The sequence below is a fragment of the Melospiza melodia genome, chromosome 16 (assembly GCF_035770615.1).
Source record: "Melospiza melodia melodia isolate bMelMel2 chromosome 16, bMelMel2.pri, whole genome shotgun sequence".
Classification (NCBI taxonomy): Eukaryota; Metazoa; Chordata; class Aves; order Passeriformes; family Passerellidae; genus Melospiza; species Melospiza melodia.
In genome coordinates, this window is record NC_086209.1 from 9210336 (window position 1) to 9231640 (window position 21305).

The window sequence follows — 21305 nt, forward strand, 5'->3', positions numbered from 1 at the left end:
CTCACTTTTCTAGGAAGACTTTAATTCTTTTCTTCGGCCCAGTGACAATTTTGAAAGAGCAGTTTCTGGATCCACTTTCAATGTATCTACAAAAACATCTTCTGGTCTGAGCTGATTTGTTTTTCCCAGCACTCATAAATCTTTACACTGCATCAGAGCCTTATTCAGGATCATTACCAAGGGCAACTGCCTGCAAAGCCTCACTGAAATCTATACCCTCAAACACAGCAAGGACTTTCCAGTATATTTGGTAGTTTCCAGAATACATTTCTAGAACAATTTCAGTTTCCATGCAACTGTTGACCTTGCATGAGCATCTTCATCTTTGCAGTGTCAGCATTTAAAAGCTGCTGTCTACACTGAGCAAGTGTGCATCAGTAATTTAATTTCTAAACAGCAAAACAGTGAATAAATTACTGAAATTATCACAAAAAGCATTTCTCCTTTCAGTGTTTCATTTCTTCTTAAAGAAACAGCAGAAGCACAACATGTTCTCGGTGAAAATATTTACAACCCAAGGATCTGGCTCAAATTTTGTTTGACTTCATCCAGGTATGTGTTGGAGAACAGTCTAAACTTTAGTAAATCTTAGAGGGACATGTTAATGTGACATAGTTGCTTTGGGCAGCTCAACATTTACTGCCTGAGAGTGCTTTTGGCCAGGCATTTGCCACAGGGTTATTCCAGACACATTTTCCCCTGACAGAGCTGCCAGCCTGTTCTGCAGTGCCCCAGCACCACTCAGCAACAATCAGAACTCAGACCTACAACACAAGTAGTAAAGATAAGGAAGCCACAAGTTATTTCTTGTACTTTTAATATCATAAGAACAAGCTATGAAAATTTCTAGTAATAATAATAACAAAAGAAAAAAAAAGGTAGAGTAACTGGTAGGTTTGGGGTTTTTTGGTGCTTTTTTTTTTTCTTGCTTGTTTTTTTGTTTGGTTGTTTCTTTCAGTTTTGAAAATTATTCTTACAAGAGGTCTCAAACAATTTCATAAACTTACAAAATATATTCAAGTGTGGAAAGTTATTTTACTGATAAAACAGCATTTCTTTATAATGTGCTTTTCTCCAGACAGGTTAAGGAAGCACAGGCATATCAGAACAAACCATTCATAGCATCAGTACAAATCCCTTTTCTCCAACATAGGCATTTGAAATCCATTGAACTGTAGTATCTCAAACAAACAAAGCAACAGAAAAGCAGCGACTGCTATAGACAATACAGGGAACATACAAAAAGATCTCTCAAGTCTTCAGTTGCTACAATCTCATAGTGGAAGTGCTTAGCTCTTCAGCTGGCTTTGTTTCACTGACTGGCTGTACAGGAGTAATTTGGTCTCAAATGAAAAAATGGAAGCATTAACTCCAGTTCAGTGTTTGGAGCACAAACATATTCATTTCATAGATGCCCACTGAAAATTTTGGGTATTGCAGGAGAGTCAGCAATGGTCACACCAAACCAGCTGGATGGGTTTGTACAGAATTAAATGAAAGCATTTTTGTGTTTTCTGCTAATTTCAGCACAGAATATTAACAAGCAGCACAGAGCTAGCAACAAAGAGATATTTTTGTTTGTGCCATTAGTTACTCCATTGTAAAACCACCACTTGACTCTAAGAGCTACAATCTCACTCGGTATAATAAACAAAAATATTTTGCAAACCAGCATGTTCAGCTCTAAAGAGCAAGAGCTAATTATAGCAGTACTGAATCACCCAAGTGATCCTCACTGAAGATGATGGAAACAGGCAGGAGTAACTGGCACCTCTCCCTGGCCTGCAGCAATTGTGTTCCAGTGCATTTCCCTACAAAACTCCTGGGTATGCACACCAAGCCTTACTCTCCTACTCCATCTACAGATCTTACTAAGTAGGACTTTTAACTGGGTTTGTCCAGCTAGGCCAGTTAGTTATCTTCCTCAGTCATGTTCCAGGTAGTGGTGGGGGTTTTTGTTTGGTCAGTTTTTTTCAATATTAATTGCAAAAGTCAGATTTAAAAGCAGTTTGCATTGAAATAGCATGAAAATAATTGAGAATAACCTTTGATTGATTGAAACATGGCCTCATATATTTTGAATCTCCCAGTCTGCCTAGAAAAAGCTTAAAAATTATTATACAAATTCAAACCTGGATAAAAATATCCAATAAGTATTTATTCATAGCACAAGCTTATCAGGTACTGATAAGTGTGTGTTCTGGTGACTGCCTTCAAAGTCCAACAAGCCAGTGCCACAGCTGCACCCATTGCTGCATTTGAAAAGGCAAAACCTGTTTTGTGTATGCAAAGCAGATCTGTAACACCACTTACACAATCAACAGCAAGTTAAACAGCCAGTAGAATACACCACGCCAGTGTCACAGCTCAACAATGCTGTATCAGTTACAGGCATGCTCAGGTTATGTTTTCTTCTCAATCTTCTAGAGGAAATACAAATATATGAACATCACATATTCTCTTAAGAACAAACAGTAATTAAATAGAATGATCCTTTCTTCACTACATACAGAAATAACAATGTATTTACAATATTTACAGTTTTCAAAAATTCTGTTCTTGCACTATTCTGCAGGAATTCAAATTCTTCAGCCTGAAAAATAGGTACACAATAGTTCTGATCATACACAGCCTCAGGTTTATGAGACAGGTTACTAATTCTAACTTACTGGTGTACAGACTAGAGGGCCTGAAAAGGAAATAAAGCCACTCATTTCAGCTAAACATCCCATTGTTTGTGGGATTACATGGCAAACTACAGATGCTTTATGTTTTACCCAAGTGAGATATTGCTCATTTTCACAGTTTTCTCCATTTCAGTCACTGAACAAGTGAGCTGCAGTTGTAACTGCTTGCAGACTGCTCTTGTCATTGAAACATAGGCTATGATGAGTTACAAGCAAGGGTATACTCAGGGATACAGCTACAGCTATACAGCTACATTTGGGGTTTTTTTTTGTTTACTTAGCTTAAAACAGAAACACACCAGTTTAAAACAAAGCTGCTGATACTCAGATTTGCTATTAAGTTCCAAAGGTGGACTCTCTTAACTTACAGTCTTGAAAAGTATTTCAAAGCAGCTGGAAGCTTTAAACTACAAATTTAAAGCAAAACACACAAACCCCCCAGATAATCAATAATTAAAGGCAATTTTTAAAAAGAACATGAAAAAAATACAGTAAAAATCTGCATGAGAGGAAGATAGTGTTAGTGGTGCAGAGCTGCTGTTCTCAATTGAAAATAATGCAAGCACCTGTTCTGAGTAACAGTACTGATGAGAAAAATTGAAGGCTTCACAGTAATGCACACTTTCAGTGCCACTTTTTAACTACAATGTTTCTTGAAAAGACAGAAAGGATTCAAAACTTGCAGACTTAATATGAAAAAAATAATCCAAACCTCATAGCAACAGAATGCAGAACTAAAGCCAACAGAAATCATGTATGTGACCTATTTCTAGGCCATGATAAGACTGCAAAAGACAAACAATCAGTTTGAAGCCCTTCACGTGCATGTGAAGAGTTATTGGCACAGGAGCTCCGAATCATTCAGCATGCCCTACATTTGAATCCATGGAATTAACAACCAAAGTCTGGGAAGCTCAGACTGAAAGGAAACCCAAAGATATATGGTCCTTTGGCATCAGAAGGTAAACATTACCTTTCCAATGGATTGAGAGATTACAAACTTAGGAGCTGCATTTGCTCCTTTCACTAACAGTAGAAACCACAGCAATCCTTCCCTGCCTCTCACAACTGGGAGGAGGGAGCTTTCAAAATTACATCTTCATGCCACAAGCATCTTCTTCAAAAGAGAGAAGATGATACTGTAAAAACAGATCTTTTCAAGTTGAAAAAAATTACGTTTGGTCAGAATTGTACATGAATAGGATTCTGTGTTCAAACAGAACGGTTTGAGCACTCAGCAGTGGCAGCACAGCTGCATGTAAGGCATTTTAGGAATGATTCGAATACAGCTCACTGCCTTCAGCACTCGACTAAATTCAACTAACACGAGCAACCTCTCACATTTTATTACTACAGCTGTGGTCACTGGAATCAACCCCGAAACATCCGCAGCCCGTCCGTAACATCAGATGCAAGACAAAGAGCGCGCGCAGTGCCCGTGGGACAGCTGCCTGCACAGTGGAGTGGTGGTGCCCGAGGGGAGAGGTCACTGCCGTGCCAGCCCTGCTAACTGGCCCAGTCCTGGAAGCGGAAGCAGTCCCCGGCGATCTTCCACACGGTGTTGGTGGGGGTGGCCTGTGCTGTCAGCAGGAAGTTCTGATTGAAGTAGCGCTGCTTATCCCCATCAAATTTGACAGTCCCACTTGTCACCACGAGGACTGTTGTCTGGCCTTGAGTAGCTTGCTCTTCACAAGGAGGTATGAAATGATGAAGAAAACAACTCAAACAAAGACTAGCAGGTAAAGAGGCAGGAAATGCACACAGAAGCTTGGTTCAAGTGTGGTTACACTGCGCCAGGCTAACAGCTGGGTACGGGCAGGGGAGTGCAGCTCTGGTGCAGCGTTCCTACACAGACAGCGGTGCGTTCACCAACACGGCTCGGAAATGGCTTTGCCACTTTCATCTCCTGCTCTTCATTTTAGAGCACTGACAAACACCTCCATTTGTGCTTAGAGTGAGCTCTCATTACTCCAGATATACACACATAGAGATATTTAGCAACTTGCATATACTTTTCCCCCCCGGTTATTAGAAATGATGTCTTTCACAGCAGAGCAAAGCAAGTGTGTTTGACCACAGGCTTTTCCCTTACTTATATTCCCAAAATGTCCATTAGAAGCCATTTATTAACTTCTCAATTATGAGATTGAGTTTAGGAGTTGTTAATCAGAAATCTAAAGAACTTAACACCTATTCTAGACGTAAAGAAACCAAAGTACACACAGGTTAATAACCATTTGTTCACATGATACTGCAGGTCAGTACAAGAGGCCACCATAGGGGTCTCCCAAGCACAACATAACCTGGTAAGCCAGACTTTTTCCATACATGAAAATAGATCACATCTGAATATGATCTAAACAAAAAAAGTCCTTAAAGTATTTTCCCAGACATGAAAAAAAGTGTATAATTGCTGCATCTCTTGATTTGTGCTTTATTTAAGCACAACTTGACATTTCAACCCTTGGTATTTTCTCTAAGCTTATTCCAAAGGAATTATTAAGCCCTATAATAACTGCTCACTTTCAGTAGTTAAAAAGAATGAAAAAGAACTAAATAAATTATAATACAACCTTACCGTGAACAGGCTGGCAGTCCAACACATTAACCTGGAATTCACTTGATGGCAACATTTCAAAAAACTTATTTAGTTCTTCTTGCCCAGACACTGCATTTCCATTCCAAACTAATGTTGCTTTGTCCAAATACAGTCTGGTTAAAGCCTGAGTGATTATGAAAATACACAATTAGGGAAAATATGTAAGCATATAATGAACAACATACAAAACTTACACTGTGAATTACTGATTTCTTCTGTTAGTTTGACAGATAAAATGCTTTCCTGAAACAGTAGCTCCTTTTAACAACCAGTGCTCCTGACCAAGAATTAAAACTAACACATTTTCCTTTCTGAGTAGCACAGTGACTCATAGCTCAAATACTGATAACATCCCTTTAACAAAGGTAATGACAGAACTGAAGTGGTTGCTAACAAAAGGACAGTGCTCTTTCCACTGTAAATTTATCACTGATTTTCTTTTCTTTTCTTCTGAGAGGGAAAGTGTCCACACAACACAGTTTAGGTCAGGAAATTATAATTTCAGGTTAAAAAAAAAAAAGGTGAACAAGAGCAGGAACAGGTGAAACTTGAAGAGCACAGCAGCAAACCAGAACTTCCCAAATGTTTCATAAGCTGTCAGAGCTGAGCAACTGCCCAACTCTCCTCCAAGGTGTTGACACACCCCACTCATGTGTGCAGTAACATGGGACTGCTGGTACTTTCACACACTGAATTGCAACTACAGCACATTTAAAATTCCAAGGATTGGTCTCCAAGGCTCTTTTGGTGAACATTTGTCACATGGTACCCCATCAGTGTGCTCCAGGAAGAGCAGAGCAAACACAGCTGTACTGCTTCAGCTTCAGGCACTCAGAAAAACCCCAGAACCAAAAGTGGTAACTGCTAATGGAAGAGGTTTGGGGGGAAAAAAAAGCTAAATCCTGACCTCAAGGGGAAATCAAGCAAGTTCTGCTGCCCTGGACTGAGCAAATCCTGCAGCTGCAGACACAGCTGCACACCAGGTGAACCAGGGCCATGAGAAGCCTAAGGCACTGCTGAGCAGCCCCTTTTCCAGCAAGGCTGCACAGGAGACAAAATGCTGTGCAGGAGCTGAGGAGCAGCTGCAGTGCAGCCCATGGTCACCATGCTCAGGTGCTTTGTGTGTAATGGCAGCCAGAAATGCAAACAACCAGTGCCAGGACAGTTTTAACTACTGTCAAAACAGCTACATACCCTTCTCCTCTTGTCCATTGTCTCGTAGTAAATATTGACAAACTCATCTGCAGCTCTACAAGCTTGATCCACATAGGTTTTGAAATCCTGGAGGGAAGAAATCAGATCAAATTTTAGTTATGCAATCCAATGATCGACTCAATTTCTTCTGCAAGTCACTTTGACTTCAAATCATGTTGAATTTATTCTAAGCTCCTTTTCTACTTGCAGAAGTACCAGCTGTTAGGCTGTTAGGTGACAGTTTCAGCATTAGTTTTGAATGCTGATATAGTTATTGCATTTAAATTACAAATATTTACATTGGAAAATGGGCTACAGCTGGCTGCAGGTAGTGTGGCCACACAATTATTCAAGGAAAACAGTTGTTGCTGTGATGGCTGTTCTGAAATGAAGTTAAAGAATAAGATTTATTCAGATACTTCTGAGAATTAGCAAGAACCCCATCACACTGCCATCCTAATCTCATTTTTAACACACCTTTATCTACAGAAATATAAAGTACAGTAAGAGAGAGAACACCAACATCTGGCTGTATTCCTTCTAGAAGGGATCAGTGCTGTACCCACAGGTCACACCCAAACACTTCTCACCCCTCATCATTTCCCTCACACCTCTCCACTTGCAGTCACCCCCAGGTAAAAGCCTTTGTGGTCCCACCACTGCACTGGGATCTCACTGGGTTATTGGCTCAGTTTGTGCATCTGTTACAGACCCTGAACTGGGACATCCTGGAAAGCAGATCCTGAATTTCCTGCCCATACATCCATACATCTGCATTTGATTCTCTTATCAATTGTTTAAAATGCTTTTATTTATCACTGTCCTATTTCAGTATTATACTCCCAGTATCTGCAACTCAACCAGTGCTGAGCAATTTCACTGCTTGCATTTTCTTGGCTGCTTTCACTGAATATTCTCCAGAAGCACCAGGAATCCCTCCAGGATTAACACAAGAAAACTCCACTCTGAACAGAAGCCAAGGCCCAGCAAACAATCCCTGTTTATCCAACAAAGCCAATCAAGGTTCTGTGCCCTCTCCTCTCCCCTGCATGGACACAAACTGCTCCTCCCGTCCCCGCCCAGCAGCTCCCGGACTCACAGGCCACTGCCAGTCCCACAAGCGCCCAGAGAGGCTCTGGGCTGTCAGAGCTGTCCCCGGGAGCAGCGACTGCAGCTCTGGGCAGTGACAGCAGGGCCCGGGAGCCCCCAGCAGCTCTCCCAAACCCTCCCCTGCAGTTCCCCTCACACACAGTGGCCGTGAGCGGGCACTGCAGGGGTGCCAGAGTCTGGAACCAGCCCTTGGGGTACCTGCAAGAGAAGTCTAACAGCAATTCAGCTCTGTCGGTTTTGCAAGTTTTACAGCCATAACCAACAAAGTTTTAAACTCTGTGACCAGTTCAGGCTGGAATAAACTTCTGGAGGTCACCTAGTCCCTTTTCAAAGCAGCGCTGGCCCCAGAGGCTGATCCACTTTCCGGGCTAACTCTGACAGCCGAGTCCTCTTCCTGCCTCCTGCCACGTGCGGACATCTCCGAGCATGGAGACGGGTTCCAACCATCTCACCCAGAAACCCTCCTTCCCCGCTTCTAACAGGAAAGCCACAATTGAAAAATCCAACCAACAACCAGTCCCAAATCAACTTCTCCAAGCCTCTGGGGCCAACTCCAAGTTTTCCAACGCACCCGGCCCTGCCGAGGGCCTCACCGAGCTCCCCTGTGCCCCAAGGCCCCTGCAGGAACACGCTGAGGCCGCCCCGCACGGGCCCCGCGCAGCCCCGGGACCCCGGGGAGGCGGGAGCGGCCCCTGCCCGCAGCCCGCGCTGAGGCGCTGCCGCCCTGCCCTGCCCTGCCCGCTCCGTGTCCCACGGCGCCGGGACGCTGCCGGCGGCCTCCCCGCGCTCCCACGGCCGCCCTGTGGCCCGCAGCACCCTCCCGAGGCGGACACCCCGCGCTCCCCGGCCCCGGGCCGCGCTTCCCGGCGCTTCCCGGCCCGGCCCGGACTCACCACGGACGCGGCCATGGGGCGGCGAGGCGGGAGGGCGCCGGAAGTGCTCTGCTCGCCGCTTCCGGCCGCGCGTCCCTCGCCCAAAGCGTTCCGCCGCGGGGCCCTGCCGAGCGTTCCGCCCGGCGAGCATTCCCTCCGCCATGGACACTCCCGAGCTTTCACTGCAGGGCTGGGAACGGCCCGGAGAGCTGGAGCCGGGAAAGGAACCCAAATTGTAATCACCAGTAAACAGAGAATAGTGCTATGTATTCCCCTATCTGTGTGGAGTAATTCTTAGAAATGACTGCTTTAGAACTTCAGTCAAAATTACTCAAAAAACATAAAAATATCTTACTGAAGTCCTTCTTAACATCCTTAACATCCTCATCTTAACATCCTTAACATCCTCACCTTAACATCCTTAACATCCTCATCTTAACATCCTCATCTTAACATCCTCACCTTAACATCCTTAACATCCTCATCTTAACATCCTTAACATCCTCATCTTACTGAAGTAAGGATGTATCAAGATTTCAAAAATGTGTTCAGCCATCTGGGTTAGGCCATATTTTCTTCTGTTTGCAGCCGTTGATTAAAATAAGTTAACATTTATAACAAAGCACTGAATAATTTTAGAATCACGGACAAAATGCAGAGATTTTATTGTCAGTGATTTGATCCTGGGCAAGGAATGCCCACTGAATGAAAATGGAATTCAGCCTGCAGTAAGGTGAAGATTCCCATTCTCCCACAGAACCCTCATGTGACAGTGATGCACTTTTGCATTAAGGCCCATGCAGAAATGAACACTGCCTGCATCTCAGCCGGGCCCCTTTTCAAATGAACCTTGCTCTGTGTCACTGCAAACTGTGACATTTGGGGCACGAGCTCAGTAATGAACTGTCTCCTAAGACAAGGGAAGCAACTGACACTGGGCAATTGCAGACTTTGATTAATGGGATTCTTGTCAAACTGGATCGTGACTCAGTGTTTGAGGGTTTTGCCTGAGCAAGAACTCAATGAAAACTCAGATATTTGATCTGTTGATTTTAATGAGAACTGGGAGTAGATCTCAGATGTTTGACTTACAGGGTGGATAAAAATGAATGCTAAAGCTGAATTTGGGATTCACTAAACTGCAGTGGACTCAAGAAGCCATTTTTGGCCAGTTCCCAGCACAGAAGGAGGATTTGGGCAGAAGTTGTGCTTGTTACAGTCCCATGGGGACTCTCAAATGTGGCCGCTGCACCTCGAGTTTCTGCCATACCAGAACTGGAGGAATGCAGTGACTCTTGTGCTGATAAATGCCTCCCTTGTTTTTTAAAGAAAAACAGGACTTGGTATATATTGTACTGGGAATTGTATCCAGTGGGATATGCTGAGATAAGTACAAATAACTGTTCCATTTTACTCCATTCAAAGCAGTCCCAAGTAGAGATAAATGTTCAGAACAGGTCAGTTCAAAGTGTCACCACATTTGCTGGTTAAAGAAATGTTAAAATCCTCTTCCTTTCATTAGGTAATGATGCATTATTTGACCTCTAGAGAAAATCTGACCATGTGTATGTAAAAGATAAGGCCTGGTAAACATATTTATGGGGTTTTTTTCCCTCCAGTATCTTCCCCATTTCAAAAAAGAGACATCCTTTGAGAATAGGCAAATTTAAAGTAAATTTTCATTAATTTTCTTTTCTTAAATGAATAATTATGTATCAGCTACAGATGGAGCACTAAGTGCTGCACATGCTAGATTTATCAGAACTTCTGTGCAGAGCTCACTCAGATGAGAGAGGCCTGCAGGGCTGCAACTGGAGTTTCTGTGCTCTGAAATTGTCAGCTCAGCTCAGCTTGTGGCATATTCTGAGCTCAGTCTGGGTTTAGCTCAGGCCTGAATGCTGGGCCCTGGCAGGTAGCCCACAACAATTCAAACTGCTTTGTGGGAGCTCTTAACATCAATCAAATGCTAAGTAATATTTCTCCAGGCCAAATGTACCTGTGACCTTTTAAGGAATCATTTTCCAGTTCAGAACAATTTGCTTCCAGCTGGAAGTAAAGAGTTTTGTCATTTGCTTTCCTTTACAAACGGGAGAGTTAGGAGAATCCTGTATGATTATTGAGTACATGCTGGCAGATGTTTTACTTCTGTTCCTGAGTACACCAAACTTGTCTGAGCCTCTGACCTGTGGTTCTGTGCTCAGCTGCTCTGGCACAGCAGCTCTGCAGCAGAAAGAGCAGCACACCTTTCTTTTGGACTATTACTACTGTGCTTTTACTGTGGTACCAATGTTCCCTAAAACATCAGGAATCCAACAGCCAACTGTGAAAAAAAATGGCAAAATCCCACTAACTCTAGTGGAAGCCAGACCTGGCCTTTGGTTTGTTTACTTTGGCTAATTAGGGAATAAACTAAGTTTATTCAAAATGTACCTTTAGCCTCTCCATCAGTTCCACAGCCCCAGTGCTCAAGCTCCAGTTTTAGGAAATATCTTGGCTAAATGTCAAACAATTCCATCAGCTCTTTGAAGGCAAATATTAGACAGAGATTGCATCTGAAATAATTACCCAAGCACCATCCAATTAACCTACTTGGCTAAAAGATGATGCACAAATCAATAGTTTGCAACAGAGGCACTGTGTTTCAGATCAAATTTATCAATAAGCATCAGAGTAATTTCAAATTACAGACAAATACAGGCAAAGTTAAAATTCAAGCAGTTTAAATACCAAATGTATTGCAACTTAAAAGAGCTCTTTTAGGCAGGATATTCTCCAGGTACAATTTCAACATATCATTGACTTTATTGAACTATTTTGTCTCTTTTCTAAAATAAAAACAATTATTGTCATTTTGGGAGAACTCACAAAAGAGGTGCAAGTTCCCCAGTTGGTCCTTGGCCAGCTGATAACTGAAACTGTGCACTGGATTTCCCCTTGGCACAGTGATTGGAATAGACCTGACTATTGGGAATTTTTCTGTTTGCTTTTCACAACCACTTTTCTCCTCCTTCACCTTCTAACCTTGTACATGTGGAATGAGATGGAACAACAGGAGACCCAGCTCAGAGCCCAGAGGATAAATTTTAGCATCAGAGGGCTTGCTGCTATTTTCTACCTACCATAAGCAAAGTTTCTTGTTCACAAGCCTTTTAGCAGGAAGGGACGTCAGGGAATGAAAAGGAGCTGTACAAAATGAGCTGATTCTCATCTTTCTTTTGCTTTATAGTATCAACATACCTCCAATCAAATTTACTGCAGAAAGCCATACCACTTCCAGTGGATTGTCTTGGTTCCCTGGAATCATTGGCACATTTCTGGCCTGTGGCTGCAATAACCACATTTGCTCTCTGGCAGCATTAATATCTCAATTTCTACAATTTGTGGGCAGAAGATAAACCTCTTCCAGATAATCCCAGTATGTTACATACATGTTTCTTTGCATGTGCACTCTTTACATTTGAAAGCACCCCCCCCTCTGTGCTTCCTTTGAGGTGTCAGAGTAGATGTGGGACAGCCATGGGGATCCCAGAGCTCCCACATGTCCCCAAGGGTTCCCTGCAGTGACAAAACTGTCAGTCTGCCATCTTTGCTAGTGAAGACTTGCATGGAGGGAACCACCTCCTCTTCTTTTTCCTGAATATTCTCAGCCCTCAGCTAGATCAAAAGTAAAATATAAGATCTGATTGTGAACACTCTCATTTCTCCAATCATTTTAAGGAATACTCATTAAAATAGTGATGTTTGGTCCCAAAAATGAAAAGAAAGGCTGAAGAGCAAGCCCAGACACAAGTTTCCTTTTTTCTTTACTCTTTTACAGGTTCTGTTTATTTACAGAGACCCAAGCTAGGTCAGTGTCTAATCTCATGTGCAACAGCCCCATTTATTTTTCTTTGACAAGTTACAGCCTTTGGAATTATTGTTTGTAATGGTCCTGCAGCATCTGTACTGCATTTACCAAATACTCAGTGGGATGAACTCCCATTCCCACTGCAGTTATTAATAACAAACTCTGCATTGCTGCAGTGTAAGTACTGACACACCAGAGAACACTAAATGTGATTATTAACTCCCATGATTGCACTAGTCTGCCAAGGAGGAATATATTTAAAAACCACAGTAGTAAGTGGTGGGAGAACACAGGCTTTGAGTCATTTACAAGGATCTTTTTGATTTTATCAGCAAACAGACAAGTAATGTAAATACTCAGAGAAAACCAAGCCCTATGACAGCTCAAAAATTGTTTTTCTGCATTTCTTCAGAGTTTACACCAAAGCAAGAAAAGGTATTATTATCTTTAATAATACAATTTCTTCATGTTGCTTTGCTCTAGTGAAGAGGTTTAAGCATATGAAGATTCTTTTCAGAAAAAAGACCAAACATGAGAGATTTCCTAGATGACCTTTGGATTTATATTTCTAGATTATTTTGTAGGGATAATGAGAGATATTATTTCCTTTTAGGCACTAAAACAGATCAGGTAAGAGGAGGACTCAGGGTACTGGTAAAAGGCTGCAGAATCTCACACATTTTAACCTTCAGCCAAATCCATCTGACTTATTTAGGGGCATAGGTGGCATTTATGTGGATCCCAGTTCAGTTCTCAGAAAGTAGACAATGTCCTCTGAAAGCTTCAGACATTGTTTCAGACATTGGGCACAGTGTTGTAATCAGGAAAATCAGGATACAGACAAGCTATCTTTAGGTAAAATGCTCTATTTACTTCTGTACCACTTCAGTATTTCTAAAGAACAAAGTACAGGAAATGTAAGAATCTCCTCTAATGATGGTTTAAAAATCAAGGTGAATGTGCTCACATAATTCTCACATAATTATAGCAGGCTGTGATCCTAAATTCTTGTCAAGATTCACTGTAAGTCCTCTCCTTATCATTTACATTTCAACACATTAATACACCCCTGTGCAAAAAATGGTTTCTTAAATAGTGAGAGAAGAACATCCAAGAAATTTGCTTCAATGCCATCAGGACAGGCAGCATAAACCAACATGCCAATGCTCTGTTGATTTATTCCAGAGCAATGCACCTGGACCCAGCAGCTCTCACACATATTCCATCTGGAGACACAGCTGTTTGCTCAATAGCTGTCATATTGTCTGACACAAACAATTGCTTGTTCAATTTGTCATCAGGGATTCTCTCTGGGATTAGAAATACTTGAAAATGTCACATTTTGTTTCTGTCCTTAGCTTTGGAGCATTTTTTCCTACATAATGTGCAGGGTTCCCCTGCAGCTCTGGGTAAATCCAGTCAAAATTACAGAGCCAAAAAGGTCAAGTTCAAGGTGAGCTAAGGATGCCTAAGGAAGGGGAGGTGGAAAGTAATATTTAGTAGGTCAAATGTGGCAGAGATAGTGGAAGGATACTGTCAAATTGCCAGGCTAAGAACATGAGACAATAAATACATTTTATATAAACTATGGGGGAGAAAGGAGAGGGAAATTCCAGCTCATGGAAACTGTGGAGAAACTGTGGGTGATTACAACAGTCAGGGCTGGGGAGTGACCTTAGGGAGTCATAGCTGTGGGGAAAGAACAAACATGTTTATTACAAGAGTTATTAGGGAATGTTTTGCATGAAGCAGTGAAATATGAAGACTCATTGAATGAAGCAGCATGTTATTATTGCTGAGCAACTGGGAGGACTGTGGTAAAGAAGATAATCAACAGGAAATGAACCAACATTATGGGTTAGGAAAGTGCTTAGAAAAAGAGAGGTAGACCTGAAAAACATTTGAGCACAGGCAAGCTTTGAAGCTGAGGGTTGATGAAATCACCACACAAAAATGTGTAAGAAGAAAATGTGGGAATTGAAGACAGCCATACAATAGCTCTGAAGAGCTGAGGGAACAGAACTGTACCCATCCAAACAGATGTTTTATGAACTGCAGGAGATAAGCACCAGGAGTGAAGGTAATGGAAACAGTAGATCAAGTTGCAGCCTGAAAAAATTGGTTTGAAAGTATATTACAGTGGGTAATAATAGAGTCAGTAAAGTGCATAATGGATGGGAAATCTAGTTAGCAGAGCTAGAACTTGCCAGACAATTATCCATCTAATTCCTTCTTCACAAGTACTGTTTGTGGCACAGGAGAAACTGGCATGAATGACAATACTCAGCATGTTAAACTGCTCACAACATACAACTAATCAAGAGACAGGAAAACTCTCTTCAAAAAACCTTTTCCCTGGCAGCATGCACTATTAGAAATGTGTGTTTTATGAAACTCTGCACAAGCAGGTCCTTGAGAATGACCTGCTTTCCTCTCAGCTGTGTGCATACTGGGCTTGCTGATGCCTCATAAGAGATTTGCTTCCTTTTTTGACCTAAACTGAAGAATAATGAATACCGTGAATACCATGGAGTCAACTTCTAAAATGATATTTTTTGAATGAACAATGTGGACTTATTATAATAAATCACCCAAAATGTTACTCCTCCAAAACTGAGATTTAATTAAACACCACTAAGCTCAAGGGGAAACTGTGGTGAGAATGAACAAAGACCAACAGCAGATAATCTATGTCTCCATCATTCCAGTCAAGAAGGATAAGTTTTCTGCTGAACTTATGGAACTTAAATTCACTGAATACAGAAAAGACAGACAGAATGATTGAAAGACAAACACATTTTCTGTGAGGAGCGGCTGAGAGAGTTGGGATTGTTCAGCCCGGAGAAAAAAAAGGCTGGGCTGCCTTCCAGTACAGAGAGCTTGTAAGAACGATGGGGACAGGCTGTATGGGGGCCTGCTGTGACACGAGGGGATGAAGGGTTTTAGGCTGTGTTTTAAAGGAACAGAGGCGGGTTTAGGTCACGGGTTTGGGGCCGCCCACAGCAGCGGCTCCGCGGCCCTTCCCCTCCTCACCCACAGGCGGCGCCCGCGCAGCGCCCGCGCCACCTGCGCCGCGCTGACGTCACGGCACGGGCACGCTCCGGCGCGGCTGTGACGTCACGGGCGGAGCGGCCGTCGATGGCCGGGAGCGGGGCGTGCACCGCGTGTGACAGCACAGCCTGGGGACAGCGAGTGTGACAGTGTCAGAGCACAGCCCGGGACACGGCGTGTGACAGTGTCACAGCACAGCCTGGGGACAGCGAGTGTGACAGTGTCAGAGCACAGCCCGGGACACGGCGTGTGACAGTGTGACAGCACTGCCCGGGGACACCGCGTGTGACAGTGTGACAGCACTGCCCGGGGACACCGCGTGTGACAGTGTCAGAACACAGCCCGGGGACACCGCGTGTCACAGCACTGCCCGGGGACACCGCGTGTGACAGTGTCACAGCACAGCCCGGGGACACCGCGTGTGACAGCACAGCCCGGGGACAGCGAGTGTGACAGTGTGACAGCACAGCCCGGGGACACCGCGTGTGACAGTGTCACAGCACTGCCCGGGGACACCGCGTGTGACAGTGTCACAGCACAGCCCGGGGACAGCGCGTGTGACAGTGTCACAGCACTGCCCGGGGACACCGCGTGTGACAGTGTCACAGCACAGCCTGGGGACAGTGAGTGTGACAGTGTCACAGCACAGCCCAGGGACACCGCGTGTGACAGTGTCACAGCACAGCCCGGGGACACCGCGTGTGACAGTGTCACAGCACAGCCCGGGCACTTTGCACCGTGCAGGGACTTTGCTCTCCGGAGCGAGCAGTGACAAACAGCACGATGTGTCTGTCCCCTGAAGGCACAGGCACGGACACAAGTGTCGCTCTCAGCTCCCTGGGCACTCATGGTCACACCGATGGGACAGTGAATTTCTTGTCCCACAACTCCCCAAACTTAGGGCACCTTCGTTCACCTTAGATGGGCACCTTTCATATTTTCAAAGCTTGCGAAGCCTTTCAGCTGCTCTTGTGGCACTGGTAGGATTTTAAAAGCTTCACCATAATAAAACTTTATCTAAAGTTATTTTTGCAAACTCCTTTTACCCCTGGCAACCACCAGCTGAGCCATCCTCAGGCTTCCCAACACCAACTGCATCCCTCTGCAAAATTAGTAAGAGTAATTAACAGTACATAAATAATTGCATTCCAAGCACAGCTCTCTGTAAATGGGAGAGCAAAAGAACCAGCAGCCTCATGGAGTCCAGGTGGGGTGCCTGTTGCAGTCTGGTAAATCTTTGATGAAATGATGCTGTGAACAATCAAACATTCCTCTGGAAGGAGAAAGAAGTGATGTTTGTGTCTTTAGTGAAGATTCCTGCTTGTTATTCAAACCATTATTGAGCTAGAAGGAGCAAAAGGAGAAGGAAAAAGAATATTTACGTATTTAAGATTTGACAACACCGTAGAATATTTTTCCTTTTTGTAATTCAGCAGATTGCAGAAAATGTTCGATATTTTCAAGGGCATTATGAAGGAATATTCTGGAAAATAATTTTTTTTCTTTAGATACCTAAAAGGCCACACAGACCTATGGCTTTTTAGTATATTAGTCAGAGTTTAACATCCTAGCCCTGAAAACAGAAGAATATTAGTATTACTGAAGTTTGAAAATCTCTTCAAACATAGACGGTACCTTTGAGTGTCTCACAAATATCACTGAACCAAAAGTATAGGAAAACATTGAAAAGTGAATTATTTTTCTATTCCCAGATATTTGGAATAAGGTCATGTGACACTTAAGTACAGAGTAAACACTTCCAAGTTCTTTTTCAGTTTGAAACAGGAATACAAGAAGGTACAACGACAGTGATGGAACACACCTTAGTGCATTCAACTGCCAAAAAAGAACAAATTATGATAATTTAAAGCGGACTCTGGAGTATGCAACAGCCTGGTAATAGAGACAGGGAATTTTGTTATTATCTGTGCTAGATGCCCCAAACAATGGGGGCTGCTGAGAGCCAAGGAAATTCTGTCAATGATCTGTGAAGCCGTCTGTGCACAGAGTACAAAGTTGGATTTCTGCTCTCACAGAGAGTTCTGCACAGAGCACATCTGTTCCCAGCAGCTTTGCTCAGGTTCCAGGGCCAGCCCCGTGCCAGGAGGAGCCCCAGAGTTATTGTGTACCAGAGCTGCACTCACTGGTGCCCTGCCCTGGTGTGCCCAGCTCTGCTCTGGATCCAGCCAGGACTCCCAGGATTGGTGTCAGTTGATCTCTGCCTGATCTCATTTGAGAAAGGAGGCAGAAATGGGCATGAGGGACTCGCTCTAATTTTTATTTTTAGGCAGATCTTCACAACCTTGAACAGCTATCAAGAAAAAGAAGCCAGTGCTGTAAACAAACTGAACTAGAAATTCTAACACAATTAAAATTCAGACAGTAAGGTCAGGAGATTGCAAAGGGTCTGTGAAGTGAAATGCACAGTGGTTCCTCAATTCCATTTCTGTGGTGTCAGAGTGTGTCCCCTCTATCCATCCACCTGCCTGTAGGTACCATCTGCCTCCTATGAAAAACTTAAGTGTCACTTGCTGTACAAGTCTGTCTGACTTTCAAGACTGTACATATTCAGGTCAGAAATATTAAAACTTGCATGAGAAATTGTATCTTCATTTACATCCCAGTGAAGATTTGAACTATAATGAAAACATGGCCTAGAAAAATTGGTTTACATTAAGGAAGGTTTAGAGGCGAAGATTCTAGAAAGAGAAATGTTCTGTTGATTTTCTCAAGTTACTTTCAACATTTTCTTAAGCAGCTTGTTAGGATTCTTTACAGCAATGAGAAGCTTGTATGAAATGGTAATAAACTTTCAGAAGTGTGACATGGACTAGATTAGCTTCTAGATAAATTTCTGTGAATTTTAAAGCAACAGTCAGTTGTACACTTGGTGTACCAGTGTGGATGATTTAGTAGTACAATTTAAAACAAATTAAGTGATTAAGGATTTTAGGCTTAGAGTAGGTGCATGTATTGTCTACTCATTTGAGAATGGAAGTTTATAGACAAATGGTAATTTAATAACTTGAACAATATTTTTGTCTTCCTGCAAAATGTCTTAGGGTACAGACATAACAGTCAAGGTCTAAACAGGCACTACATGGGCAACAAGTTCTGTTCATTAACTCCAAACAACCTTTCACACTAATCCTCAGCAGACATGAAGAAATCAGCAACAATGGTTTCAGCACAGTAGTTCAATTACTCTGAAAAGTAAAATTGAATTTTACTGAGGGAAAATCACAGACAGGAGTACAGAATATTGTCATACTGTGGGGCAGAATGCTCAGAGGGAGGATATCCCATTGCAAAGGGAAATGGTGAGGTAATGGTAACATCATTTTATAAACTGCATACACATCAATGACAACTTAAAGCTTAGTGTGCTGGAATGTCTTGAAATAACAGAAAAAGAATTCATCTGACCAGATAGCAGGCACAGAACACTGTTAATGACAATGCCAGCAGTAAAACCAAGAGGAATTTTGTAGGCTTACATTGACCTGTTACAGACCAACATTCCTGGTGTGTGTGTCAAAGTTATTTATTTTTTGGTTCCACAAAATGTTAGTGTAAAAAAATATAACAAAATCTCAGATGAATCTACCACATGCTGTTGTCTACTAGAAATGAAGGCCCCTGAAAAATGGGCCCAAATTATGCTGCACATTCTCTAAGAAAATACACTGGAAGTTCCTGAATGTATATAAAAAGTAGTGTAATACAAATCAGAATAGTAACAGTGTCTTGAGCACTCTGTTATTGTGCTGGCAAAGCATCAGTCTGTACTTCCTCAGAGCAACACCCAGCAGATTGGTGTGAGCAGGGAAAACAGAGGTGTGGTCATCCATGTCTAGTAGGAAATGCTGATGTTGACAATCACCCAGTTTGTTATTTTGTTATTTTCAGTGTGGGAAGTGAAGGCTCATGTGTCAGCAGAAAGTCCACAAGTTCTGCTAAAAGCACCACCCACCATTTAGCAGTTGCTGACAAGTGGTGCTGCCTGGGGCTGTAAGGGATCCCAGCAGGGTCACACCCGGCAGACCCCAGCAGCTTCAGCGAGTGCCGAGCGCCTCAGCCAGGCTGGAATGGAGTCCATGAGGTGATGTCACACATTTAATGGTGTTACCACTGATTCCCACAGGAGCCTGGCAGGGCTGAAGGTATCTTACAATTTCTGTCTGTTTTATGGCCCCAGCACCAGCCCAACTGTTCCAAAAGTTAGCATTCATTATGTCCTTTATCCACTCATTCTGATGCATTGCCCCAGGTACAGGGCTCAGCTTTTCTCATTGCAGATATCCTGTCTTACATGACTTTCATGTATTTGCTCCTCTCTCTCTACACTCAGTCTTGACTAAGCCCTCCCCAACTTTCCAGCTGTGTCCAGCTGTGCTCAGGAGGCAAAAGCACACCACTTTTATCATACTGCTGGGTCAGGTCTTGCTATTTTTTGCTATCAAGACTGTTTCTTTTTATTTCTTTTGGGTTTTGTTTGTTGGTTTGTTTTAATGTTTTGTTTTGGGGTTTTTTGGGTTGGTTTTTCTTTGTGTTTTTGTTATTATTGTTTTACTTTTTAGTTTGGTTTGGTTTTGATTTTTTGTTTTTTGCCAGTATGCATTGTCTCTCTTGGACTTTCCAAGAGTTTGATTTTGTAAAATGTTGAGAACTTTCCATTTCCATTGGCTTCTGTGGAACATAAAGAAGTCTGCATTACATAGGACAGACCCATTATGTTTACATATTTAAACTCAAATTGTCTTAAACTCATCCTGCACTGTTAGGATGTGCCTTTTCTTAGACATTACATGTGTACACTTAACAGCAAATACTTTAATGTAACTATTTAAAAAGTCTCCTCTCCTCTCCTCTCCTCTCCTCTCCTCTCCTCTCCTCTCCTCTCCTCTCCTCTCCTCTCCTCTCCTCTCCTCTCCTCTCCTCTCCTCTCCTCTCCTCTCCTCTCCTCTCCTCTCCTCTCCTCTCCTCTCCTCTCCTCTCCTCTCCTCTCCTCTCCTCTCCTCTCCTCTCCTCTCCTCTCCTCTCCTCTCCTCTCCTCTCGTGTCTACACTTCCCCAAGATATATCTACTATATTTTATCTTTGTAAATGCTTCCCATAATGCCATCTTCAGTCCACTTTCTTTAAATAATGTCTTTTCACATTTCTCCTCAGCCACAAACACAAATGCTTTTGCATTCTCTAGTGTTGTTCAAGTAGTGCTTCCATTCAAGTGGAGGAAGAGCTATAACTTGACACTCCTCTTACAAAGCATTTCAAAGTTTAAAAAGCCACAATCACATCAGGCTGATATTTCTTGTGTCCTCAGCCTAAGGGTGAAATAAAATGTGAGGACATTTTAAAAAAGTTTCATATTGCTGCTTTTTAAATTTTGGAGCTTGAAAGCTAAATAATGTTTTCATCATTAAAGAACATTTTTGATGGTTTTTTTTCACAATAACTGATGCAAAAATAGCTTTACTGTTGGAATTTCTCTCCCTTTTAATATGAGTGTCAATTAAGGAAGTTGTAATTCTAATAAATAAGCACATAGGCACAAGAAGAACCAGTGCTACTCATTGTTTAGGGAAATAATTTGGCATTTAATGAGTTCTTTATGGCAGCTGAAGAGGATGGTAATTAGGGAGGGCTCTGGGCACTTCCTACTAGGAAGCACTGTAGTTGTGGGTTTATTTATAGTACAATCTTTCTTATTTGCTAAATCATATGTGTTCTTGTTACACCAGCTGTTGTTAAATGAACAAATTAAATCCATATGTAAAATGAAACAACTGGAAAACAACTAAAATGTTATGGTTGTGGGTTCAATCCCTGCATGGCCTGGATTGGACTTGATGATTCTCATGGGTCCCTTCCAACTCAGAAAGATTCTGTGATTCTGTTATATAGGAAAGGCTGGTTTGGTACTATCCATCTTGCAGAATGCTC

General features: G+C 42.6%; 1 protein-coding gene across 2 annotated transcripts in view; it reads right to left on the minus strand.

The window, feature by feature from the left end:
- Nucleotides 1–800: 800 nt before the first annotated feature.
- NXT2 (nuclear transport factor 2 like export factor 2) overlaps nucleotides 801–21305 on the minus strand; it is a 52149-nt gene continuing 31644 nt past the window's right edge. The window contains exons 1-4 of one of the 2 annotated variants that reach the window (XM_063170554.1): nucleotides 8484–8546; nucleotides 6481–6567; nucleotides 5266–5410; nucleotides 801–4372 (exon numbers count right to left, since the gene is read on the minus strand). In XM_063170554.1, coding sequence (XP_063026624.1) covers nucleotides 4194–4372; nucleotides 5266–5410; nucleotides 6481–6567; nucleotides 8484–8498 — 426 coding nt within the window. In that variant the 5' untranslated portion in view covers nucleotides 8499–8546 and the 3' untranslated portion in view covers nucleotides 801–4193. Of the gene's footprint in view, nucleotides 4373–5265; nucleotides 5411–6480; nucleotides 6568–8483; nucleotides 8547–21305 lie in introns of those variants that run through there. The other variant, XM_063170555.1, reaches the window with a different exon arrangement.